Below are 11,744 nucleotides of genomic sequence, written 5' to 3' on the forward strand. Positions count from 1 at the left end.
ATTTCACATGCTCAAATATATATGTATATCTCCTATTTATCCAGTGCATACATCAAACCACCACTTTATTCATTTCATTAGAATAAATACAGATTTATACAGCAGAACTTAAACATTCAGGGTTCTTTATCTTTTGATTTGGATTTTCTTTGGGATGCCATGTCTTTGAGTTTAGAGTCTAGTTTGCGTTGCAGGTATGCTTTTTTGTTTGGATCCATGGACTTGTCCTTCTGTCCGCTTCCAGCATACAGCACTCCCTCTTTGCTTATCCTCATGCGAGCCTGAGCCTTTGCTTTGTCTCCACATCCATGGACCTACAAAACAAGAAACCCATTATAGTACTATGCCAACATTGGTAATAGTGTATATAAATGAATGAAAACTAGTTGAGACTGGTTATCATACTCTCAGGAGAATAATGTGATCTGCCCTGCAGTAGTTTTTATTTATTATTAGCAATGTTAGCATTTTGGCTGATGTATACTATTACTGTGAAGGTTGTCATTAAAACATGTGCTACCTCAGGTATGTGGTGACTCAGGCAGTACTGTCTGTTACAGTAGACACACAGCTGTCCCAGTGTGAGCACACTGGCTTTACACTTCATGAAGCCACACACGCTTTCTGCTTTCACCACAGCATCAATGAGTGCATCGAAATCATCATCAGCTGTAGCAGCTGCAGCAATGTCCACAGCCCCTGCTTTCTTTTTACCCTTTCCTAAGACAGAGAAAGTCACAATGACATGTTAGTAACGTACAGCTGGACAGAATTAACCCAGCACGGAGATACAATATTAAATACATTGCCTTGTATTGTAGAAGTCTTCACCCCACCCCACTTGAACTTTCCCACATATTGCAATGTTACAACCTTAAACTGAAATGGACTTAACTGGGATTAAATGCCATTAATCTACAAAAAAAAATTATCAATATTCACCCATGTTTCTGTGAAACCACTTGCCATCAGAAGTCTTCAAGAAGAGGCAGGAGCGGAACTACACATACCTCTCAAGATTGGCAGAACCCCTCGTGGAGAAAGTGAACATTTTCAGGTATTCAGGACAATGGTTGTAACATCTGCAACTGCTGAGGAAATTCAGGGTCTCCCCAGTGATCCTGAAAATGTTCTATACTGGGGCAGTAGAAAGTTTACTGACTCGGTGCATCTCAGCATGGTAGGACACTGCGCAACACAGGAACACAAAGCCCTGCAGAGAGTGGTGAGCTTAAAATCATCAAGGACTCCACCCACCCTGGGCACTGCCTGTTCAGCCTGCTGCAATCAGGCAAGCGCTTCCATTGTCTGATGGCTAAAACTGAGAGATTCAGGAGGAGCTTCTTCCCTCAGGCAGTCAGACTCCTCAACACGGACATGTCCACCATACAGATCCCTTAGGACTCCATAAGGACTCTACAGTCATGCTGCACTCCACTGACACTCTGCACTTTGCATTGTTATTACACGTAACAGTATATTTTGTACATTGTACATTTTTTGCACTTCCCCAGCTTATTTTGTACAACCGTTTTTGCACATTCCTTTACATATATTTAGTATCTTTAAAAAAAAAAAATTTATGCAAAGTCTAAAGAAGAGTAGGTAGACACAATTAGTTTAATGGACTCCACCTCCACTGATTTTGCAAATAAAATGTCACATGATCTCAATATAAATAAAAATGTTCCTGGAAGACCGTAGAATTTGTTAGGAAACAAACAGCATAATGAAGAGCATGGAACTACGAACAGAAGTCCAAGCTAGAAAAGTCTGGATTTGGTTATTAATAAAATATGCCAAACTTTGAACATTCTACAGAGAACCATTAAATCCATTATTTAAAAAAAAATAAATGCAAAGAACATAGGACAACTGTGAACCTGTCTAGATGAGGCCTTCCACCAAAGGTCAGTGGTCGGGTCATTAGGGAGGGCATTTAGACAAAGAAGCAACCAAGAGACCTAGGGTAACTCTGAAGTAGTTGGAGAGATCCACAGCTCTGATGGGAGCAGCTGTTCACAAGACAACATTAGCCTGAACATTCCACAAAGCTCGGCCTTATGGACGAGTGGCAAGCCAAGAACAAAATCCACATGAGTTTGCCACAATATATGTTTGAGGCTGAGAACACATTTGGAAAAAGGTTTTCTGGTATGATGAGACCAAAATTTTGAAGTTTGAAGTTTTTGGTCTTGGCACAAAGTGCTTTGTTTGTTCCAGCACTGCTCATCATCCTGATAAGACCATTCCCACAGTGAAGCATGGTGGTAGCATCATGTTATGGGAATGCTTATCATCAGCAGAGACTAGGAAATTGGTCAAGGTTGAAGGGAGTATGGATGAAGCCAAACACAGAAGAAAACCTGTTTCAGTTTGCAAGAGACTTGAACAGAGGTGGAGGTTCACCTTCCAACAGGACAATGGCCCTAAGCACACTGCCAAAGAAAGAACCTGAATGTGTTAGAATGGCCCAGTCAAAGCCCCGACCTCAGTCTGATTTAGAATCTGTGGTAAGACCTAGAAACTGCATTCCACCATCCAATCTGACAGAGCTTATGAAATTCTGCAAGATGAATTGGCAAAAAATTAGGCACCAGATATGAAAAGCGGATGTCCCAGGAGACTTGCAGTTATAATTGCAGTCAAAGGTGGTTCTGGTTCAGGGGTTGAATACTTAAGCAACCAACAAATGTCTGATTTTTTTGTTTAATTAACTTTTGTCAAAAAAAAATATTTTGCACCTTATTGTGTAAAATCAAATGGTCAAAATCCCAGTTAAGTTCATTTCCTAACACTACAAAATATGGAAAAGATCAAGAGGGGATAAATACTTATGCAAGGCACTGTACCTTTTGTTACGTCTTTGTTCTTTTTCGCGGATGGGCCTTTGATGTCTTTAAGCTCTGTCTCCAGTCTTTTGTTCTGAATTTTCTCCTCCCGTTTTTCTCGCTCCCGGCGCATACGCTCCAAATGCAAGCTTTTCAAATCTAGAGCAGACTTTAATGGTTGTGTGTCGGATTCCTTTTCAGTTAGTTCCTCTGGAATCTGGATTTCTGTCTTTGTGGACTCGGATTCCTCTTCCGGTCTCTCCTCTGGCTCTGCCACTGGTTTGGAAACAGTGATATGGCGCTGTTTTCCCGTTCCCTTGCTCACATGCTTTAGTTCCAGCTCTTCACAGAGTTGGTGGACCAGCAGGCGTTCATGTGAATTCAGAGAGGAAGGAAACTGAAGCTCTGTCTGACCTTGGTTGTCCAGGAAGTTAAGCAACTGCTGCCTCATCTCTGCTTTCTTCATTTCAGACTCAAGTTGATCATCTGCTTTTGGCTTGGGAAGCCCTGACTTTACATTATCATCCTTTGATTGGCCATTTCCTTTGCTTTTGCTCTCAGAAACTTTATTCTGCTTCTTCTCACCCCTTTCGCCTTGTTGGTTTCTTGCCTTTGTATTGGTGGAAGATACTTTAATGTTATTCTGTTTGTCTTTAAAATCGCGCTGGTAGTTTTCAGGCACCAGGTCCTCTAGGTACTCGAAGGCAGTACGAACCTCCCCGTGCTCAGACATGTAGACAACCAAGCTTCTGAGAAATTCATGGTTTCGGACAGTCTGGGAATCGCATACCACTACAAGCTGGCGTCTGGCACGTGTTACTGCCACGTTGATCCTCCTGTCCTCCGCAAGAAATCCAACTTCTCCTGCAGGCTCAAAGTGAAACAGTCAAATGAGGTACAGATCATTTAGACAGGTATCATATGCTTGTTGTTATTTACTAGTTGCACATATGCTGCCTCACCTTTTCTATTAGATCTAACCAGGGACAGCAGCACTGCCTCCTTTTCTCTGCCTTGAAAGCCATCTACAGATTTGATCTCCAGGTCAGGATAGTCATTTGAGAGCTTCTGTCTTAGCAGATCTACCTGAAACATAAAGAGTGGCTTTATGACAAAAGAGTAATGTACAATATACTGAGGAATCATATTTGCAACTTCCTTCAACAAAACTGTTTTTTTAGTAGGAATGTCTGGAAAGGCATCGTCTACCTGTAGGTTATAAGGTGCAATGACTGCAATGTCTTTGGCCTTAACTCCAGCCTCAGTCAAGGTTCTCACGTGAAGTGCCACTATGTCAACTTCACCTGAATTTTCGAAAAATAAATAAATAAATAAATAAAACTTGTGATTTCAGGTGATGTGAGGTTGGAGTAGAAAATAATGTAAAGGTTTAATGTCTGATCATTACCCTGATTGCCTTTTGAGTGCTCATCTGTGTCCTCCATTTCATTGAGCCCACTGCCAGCAGTGTCAACTAAGAGCAGAGGCATGTTGGTCTCCTCAACAAGAGCTACACCAGCCAGGTCTCTGATTTAAAAAAAAAAAAAAAAAAATTATGCTACACAACTGCAAAGACACATTAATCTAAAACAGACAACAATGTAACAATTCTAGTACCATTACAGCTATAAAAAAAAAAAAAGGTGGGCCTGACCTAATATTCAATCACATACCTCAATAAATGTTTCTCCACTGAAGGATGTGCGGTCAGTTTCCCTTGGTACATCTGCTCTGAGGCCCACTGCATGATAGCACTGTTCATACGGTACTGAGTGGTCAGCATTCGAACTATGGAGTCTCCGTACTTCTGAATCAGCCGCTCCATTAAACTCACAGACAGACCTTTAGCAGCTGCACTGTTTAACAGTGAGGAGAAGAAAATCAAAATTGTTTCTCAAAAAAAAAAAATCATTAGTCATGGGACAAAAGAAAAAATGTTATGATATATTCCAATAATTTGCGTGGCCTACATTTACATATTGAACCTTATAGACTCCTATATCTTAAGACGAAATTCACTTACCTGTGTATTCAAATGATCATATAGGGACATGTTTTATTCGATTTAGAGTGACTTTATATACTATACTATATACTTTATATACTATATACTTTATATACTCTATATGTAAGGTGCCAATAAGAGGATGCTTATATTACACTGGTGGATACCACACAAGATTTCATAATAAAATATAAACATAGGGTTGTTCCCTGCATACTTCTGAGATTTAATTGTGGGTGGCAGCTGCTTGTAGTCTCCAGCCAGGATGCATTTGCGTGCTTTGAGGAGTGCAATCCAACAGCTGCTCTCCAGAGCCTGAGCACATTCATCTATCACCACCAGGTCGAAATGCTCGCTTGGCAAATACTTCAGTGCACCATAATCACTAGCTCCTGTATGCGACAAATGTTAATTCAGAGCCTGAGAGAAAACCATATTCTATATGATTGGATGCATAAGGATTGGAGGTTTATACAATAGTACACAGTACTACTCACCAGTGTTGGTTGCCAGAATGACACTGGCCCTTTTCAGGATTTGGGTGATGGCCATCTTTTCCCTGCTCTTCAGTTCCTTTCGCAGCTCTCCTATTTCACGCCTTAGGCTGCTTCTCTGTCCTTTATCACGCACTTTCTTTATCTGACTCTACGACCAGATCAACAGGTTTTGATTACATTTATAATCTGTCACAATATCTTAAAGTAGTTACTTCACTGTATATGGGATAGAATCATGTACCAGACATTTTTCAGAAACATAAAGACTAATTTAAGAGACTAAATGAAAAAATACAGTCCTTTGAAGAAGTATTTGTCCCTATCCTGATTTCCTGAGATTTTGTGTCTCATACTAAATAATTTTAGCTCTTCAAATGAAATACAACATAAAACAAAGGCAACCTGAGTAAACACACAATACAGTTTTTATTTATTTATTTATTTATTGCAGCAAAAAAGTTTGCCAACACCTATCACCAATGTGAAAAACTAATTGCCCCCTTAAACTTAAATCTGGTTGTGCCACCTTTAGCAGCAATAACTGCTACCAAATGCTTACGATAACTGGAGACCAGTCTTTGACTGACTTCTAGGACAATCCGGTTGTGCTTGAACTTACGGACTGAAGTGCGGATATTCTCCTTTAGGATTTTCTGGTAGAGAGCAGAATTCATGTTTCCCTCAATTATTGCAAGTTGCTCAGGCCCTGACGCAGAAAAGCATCCCCACACCATCTTCCACCACCATGCTTGACATGGATGATGTTCTTTTTGTGGAATTCTGTGTTTGGGTTACTCCGGGTGTAATGGGACCCCTGTCTTCCAAACAGTTCCACTTTCTCACAAAAGGTTTGAGGATTATCAAGGTGTGTTTTGGCAAAATTCAGACGAACCTTAAACGTTCTTCTGGGTTAGCAGTGGTTTTCACCTCGCCACTCTTCCATGGATGCCATTTTTGCCCAGTGTCTTTCTGATAGCGGAGTCATGAACAGTGACCTTTATTGATGCAAGAGAAGCCTGTAGGTACTTTGATGTTGTCCTTCGCTCTTTTGTGACTTGCTGGATGAGTAGTTGCTGAGATCTTGGAGGAATTTTGGAAGGCCGGCCACTTCTGGGAAAGTTCACTACTTTGCAGAGTTTTTCCCATTTGGAGATAAGGCTCTCACTGTGGTTCTTGGGAGGCCCAGAGCCTTTTAAATAGCTTTGTAACCCAGGCTGATGTATTTCAATCACCTTCTTCCTCATCATTTCTGGAATTTCTATAAATTCTGGCATAGTGTGTTACTGTGTAAGACCTTTTCACCAACTTCATGCTGTTGAAAAATTTGTATTTAAGTGTTGATTTGACTGAGCAGGGTTTGCAGTAATCAGGCCTGGTTGCATCTAGTCCAGCTGAACCCCATTATAAATGCAGTTTCATAGATTTGAGTAATTAGTTACTATGGGGGAAAATACATTTTCACACAGGCCCAGTTGGTACTGGATAACGTTTTTGCTTCAATAAATAACATTATCATTTAAAAACTGTATTTTGTGTTTACTCAGGTTGCCTTTGTTTTATCTTAAGATTTTGTTTTAATTTCCGAAACAATTTAGTACGAGATATACACAAAAACAGAAGAAATACTTTTTTACAGCACTGTAAAAGCTTACAAAGGCTTTATCCATGTCTTTTCGGACATCTGCAATGATGTTGGTGTTGTCGCTCTGTGCAAGCACTGCATCCAATGAATGTTTCTGGATCGACTCTAGCAGGCGTGCTGGATGTCCCAGTCGCAGGACCTTAGCCTTGCTCTTGGCCAGGCGCTCCACCAAATTGTCCACCGCCACGTTGGATGGTGCACAGCACAAAACCTGCAGGGATACCCATCAAGCGGCTCATTAAAGAATAATCACACCATTGATTTTTGTTAGTTCCGCCTTCACTACGGAGCTGAACGTGCTCTTTAGGCAGTCAGAGTGCAGGGCATGACATGAGTAAAAGGGCACTAGAGAAGGAGGGTTGTCAACATTAAGCAATCAGACAATTAAACCTTTTTAATAATAATGGACCGTGACAGAAGATATAGCGATGTATCACAGAGTAATCTGCATACACACAGCTCAGAGCCTTAGCAATTTGAGGCTCTGGTTGAAGGAGTGCATGTAGGACCTGGAGATTTATAAGGAGATTGAAGACAGGCTCATAGTCCACGTGTACAAATCACATGTTTACCATGTGTTATGGTACTAACCATGTTTTAACCATGTGTCCTTAACATATATGTTTACATAGTAATAAAAGAATTGGTCCATTAATAGCAATCTGTAATATTTGTTACAGTGCATATAACAGTTACAGCAGGCACAAAGTTTAAATGGTGGTAGAGTAATAGCACAGCTAGGTTGCTAATAAGCAAAAAAAAGTTGTAGCTAACACAGATCTGTATAGCTATAGCACTATTAATATTACCTTGATGACTATTCTTGTCCTGACTTTTCATTTGTATTCAGGACTAATGTGATTTAAATCATTCATTGATTCAATTCATGACCAGACCAGAACTTATTAGTTTGTACCTTCTGGCCTTGTTTTACAGCCTGTAGAATAACTTCAACCACCGTTGTGGTTTTCCCCGTCCCTGGTGGTCCATGTATGATAGCAACCTCTTTCTGAGACAGTGCGAACGACACAGCCTCCTGCTGAGAACTGTCTAATTCATTATTGATCCACTCTACAGCATCTGGGCATGCAAAGTCAAAAAAAAAAAGATAAGAAATTCAGTTGTTACATAGCCTGAGTTACATATATATAATATATATAACATCGTCTCAGCGGTCTTAATGTACACTTACTCTGCTGTGACAACATTCCAGGCTCAGAGTAACCAAAAAGGACACTAATAAGTTGGGTGGCAGGACCACTTCTGTAGCCATTCAAAGAGTTTAAAGCACTGCGAACAAAAAGGAAAATGATTTTCATTTATTTATCAGTGACTCTCAATGACTGACAGAAATCACTGAGGAAACCAGATATGGTAGAGTAAAAAACTTACTGAGTCAATCGTTTATAGGTTACATCATTTGCAAGCTTCATAATATTGTATAGTACATCATTTTCCAGGTTGAGGCCATCATGTGTTTCATCAAAAGCAACTGTTATTGATGCCTGCGTCACATGCGTCACCACACCTGAGCAAAGCTGATTAGGCTGGCTGCATCCTTCTGATTCGTAAAGACCCACAATGTCACCTGGAACAAGAGCCAACAAACTAGTTATGCTAGCCACAATATTTTGTTAGCAACGGTACCATTCAGCATTCCATAGGAAATGTAACGTATTAGTGATTACAGGTATTAAAATATAATAAGTATGAAAACTTTTTCATGAGTATTGGTCTAGGGATTGATACTGGCTTGAAATGCTGAATCAGTATCATGCCATATTCAACATTTTCCCCATTCAGTCCATTGACATTTTATGATGTCATGATTTTGTGCTAGGGGCGCACGATGGCTTAGTTCGCCTCACACCTCCAGGGTCGGGGGTTCGATTCCCACCGTGGCCCTGTGTGTGCGGAGTTTGCATGTTCTCCCCGTGCTGCGGGGATTTCCTCCGGGTACTCCGGTTTCCTCCCGCAGTCCAAAGACATGCAAGCTGATTGACATGTCCAAAGTAGTCCATAGTGTATGAATGGGGGTGTGAATGTGTGTGATTGTGCCCTGCAATGGATTGGCACCCTGTCCAGGGTGTACCCCACCTTGTGCCCGATGCTCCCTGGGATAGGCTCCAGGTTCCCCATGACCCTGAAAAGCATAAGCGGTATAGAAGATGGATGGATGGATGGATTTTGTGCTATGGTGACAGACGACAAAGATCCTGCATGTGAACGCATGACATAATGCGTCTTCTCCACCCCAGCTGTGATATTCGGCATAGCTTAAAGAAGCTTGCGCACACTGTAATTGGCTTGCTTTCCAAATGTATGTCAGTATCAGGCATCTGCTGATACCTAGCGCTCGTCTTGCATTTTAAGTTAAGCTCTCAGCAATGACCCTGGTTGTCCTAACTTTAGCTAGCTATTTGGTTTCATGATCACCAGCCCCGTTGCTATCTTCTATGAGTAGTTGCTGGGGTGAGCTGATCTATTCTGATGGAGGACAAAAGACACATAGGTCGGACCACGTCACTGTTTTGCAAGTCACAAGTAAATTTCAAGTCTTAGCATTCAAGTCCCAAGTCCTTAAGTTTTGAGTCCTAAACCAGACAGAACATGCCCTTTACAAAAATTTAAGGTCAGAGTAATAATTAGTATACCAAACGGAGTATGTGAAACTCTCACAAATCCATTTAGAGACCAATGCAGCAAATTCACCTTCAAACACTCTTAACACTGGCTATGTTTACATGCACATCAATATTCCTCATGTAAATGCAGCAATCCCAATTCAAATTAAGACAATATTCTGGTTCCCCAAATTCTGATTCCCACCCGTGGAATATGCCCGTGTTAGGCGTTTTGCATAATTGTCCACCAGTCTCTGATGTCGGCTTGCTGGAATTTCTGACCACTCTTCCATGTAATATTCTTTCAGTTGCAAGATGTTTGAGGTTTGAGGTTTCTCTTGCATGTACTTGCATGTACTGCCCATTTCAAATCCCCCAACAACATTTCAATGGGATTCAAATCCAGGCTTTGACTAGGCTATTCCATAACCCTCCATTTCTTCTTTTTGAGCCATTCCTTGGTGGATTTGCTAGTGTGCTTAGGATCATTATACTGTTGAAAAGACCACTTTCAGGTTCAACTGCAACTTTTGGACAGCTGGCCTCACATTATCTTCAAACACTCTTTGATATAATGTGGAATTCATAGTTGAATAAATGAATGCAAGCTGTCTAGTCCCTGATGCAACAAAGCAACCCCAAACCATAACATTTCCACCACCATGCTTCACAGTTGGTATAAGGTACTTCTCCTGAAAAGCTGTCTTTTGTCACCACCAAACATGTCTGCTGTTACTGCGACCAAACATGTCTGCTGTTACTGCAGCCAAACAACTCTATCTTTGATTCAGAGCACATTATTCCAAAAGGCCTGGTCTTTGCCTATATGCTCATTGGCAAAAGGTGTGATTACTTTTTCCATGTGACTGATATCTTTCTTTGTTCATTTAAATTGTGAAAATTACTACAAAATGTCAATTGTATGTGCCATTTGTCAAATGTGTGCTTGTCCAAATATGTGAAAAAAAAAAAAAAAAAAAAATTTTAAACTTAGCTGTAGGCTAGGTATTTATTAATGGCAACTCAGGAATACTTACAAGAACCACGTCTAAAGGGAATATTCTGATGTCTATACGCATATAAACATCGGCTGCAACCCGAATATTGACCATAAATGGAATTTGATGTGCATGTAAATGTAGGATAAGGCCTCACCAGGTCCAAAACCGTGACTGGGTAGAACTGAAGGGCCGATACTTTTCCGGGGCTCAAATGAGACCAGAAGTCTGCCATGCATTCCTGTCCTCTGGCTTCCAATGTGAAGTTTCAGCAAGCATACTCCTTTCTGTTGTAGATTTTTTAGTGACAGATTCTTTTGCCATGCCCTGAGAACAAAGCATTACAGACGCATCACCACAACATTGTTAAGCAATTTCACATATCACATGAACTCTGTTAGAAATAAAGGAAATCTCTTGTCTTCTACAAGAGAACAGCTATGCACAACACTGACTGTCTGGATTACCTGGTTTCTTCTATCTCAGCTCCTCTCTCCTCTTGTAAGAGTTCAAGCGACTTGGAAACGAAACTTTCAACCTCCATTTCTGTGTCTCTGCCACACAGGCACACGATAGAATAATCAAATTAAAAACACAGAGCTACGTGAGGCTGGAAATGACCGCCTCACCATTTTCCTCATTATTTTATAACATTAGCTAGCTAGCCAAGTTAAGAGCGAGTTATAGTAATTCTACGACGAAAAAAAAAGAAATTAGACTACGAAGAGAAAAGACGCTAAACCCAACTTAAACACGTCCAGAAATAAATAACACATCTATGAATTATTAGCATGATTATTTTATATGAGAAAACACACCTATTTCTGCATACAACACATCACAACAAGTCACTTTCGTTAGGAGTAGGAGTCGATTCCTCGATTCCAAAAAGATTCAACTCTGCTAAGTGAGAGTCGACTCCGAAGCTTTCAGAACCATATAGTAAAATTGATTCATGAACCACTGTTATTGGCCGTTATTTAATCATTCAGTGGTCTGAATTTGTATTGGTGACCTAAAATTTGCTTTTCATCGCGCTGTACTGTTCATTTTTTAAGACCACCAACATGTACTGTGTTTTATTTTTGGCACATTAAATAAATAAATAAATGATGTGTGGAATCGACTCCAACCATTTCTGGAATCG

At 40.5% G+C, this 11,744-nt stretch overlaps 1 protein-coding gene across 2 annotated transcripts; it reads right to left on the reverse strand.

Annotated features, from left to right (window-relative positions):
- Nucleotides 1–48: 48 nt before the first annotated feature.
- On the reverse strand, nucleotides 49–11,517 carry ighmbp2 (immunoglobulin mu DNA binding protein 2). 2 transcript variants are annotated; one of them, XM_047154963.2, is made up of 16 exons: nucleotides 11,416–11,517; nucleotides 11,065–11,151; nucleotides 10,755–10,924; nucleotides 8,368–8,563; nucleotides 8,168–8,265; nucleotides 7,892–8,055; nucleotides 6,986–7,186; nucleotides 5,334–5,481; nucleotides 5,054–5,228; nucleotides 4,505–4,687; nucleotides 4,240–4,358; nucleotides 4,041–4,135; nucleotides 3,794–3,917; nucleotides 2,853–3,695; nucleotides 521–720; nucleotides 49–314 (listed from the first exon to the last, which is right to left on the reverse strand). In XM_047154963.2, the coding sequence occupies exons 2-16, from the start codon at nucleotides 11,139–11,141 to the stop codon at nucleotides 117–119; spliced, it is 2,991 nt and encodes a 996-aa protein (XP_047010919.1). In that variant the 5' UTR covers nucleotides 11,142–11,151; nucleotides 11,416–11,517; the 3' UTR covers nucleotides 49–116. The 2 variants fall into 2 exon arrangements, with proteins under 2 accessions (XP_047010919.1, XP_047010920.1); XM_047154964.2 differs by having other exon boundaries at nucleotides 11,065–11,463.
- Nucleotides 11,518–11,744: the final 227 nt, after the last annotated feature.

The sequence above is a fragment of the Ictalurus punctatus genome, chromosome 4 (assembly GCF_001660625.3).
Source record: "Ictalurus punctatus breed USDA103 chromosome 4, Coco_2.0, whole genome shotgun sequence".
In the NCBI taxonomy this organism is placed as follows: Eukaryota; Metazoa; Chordata; class Actinopteri; order Siluriformes; family Ictaluridae; genus Ictalurus; species Ictalurus punctatus.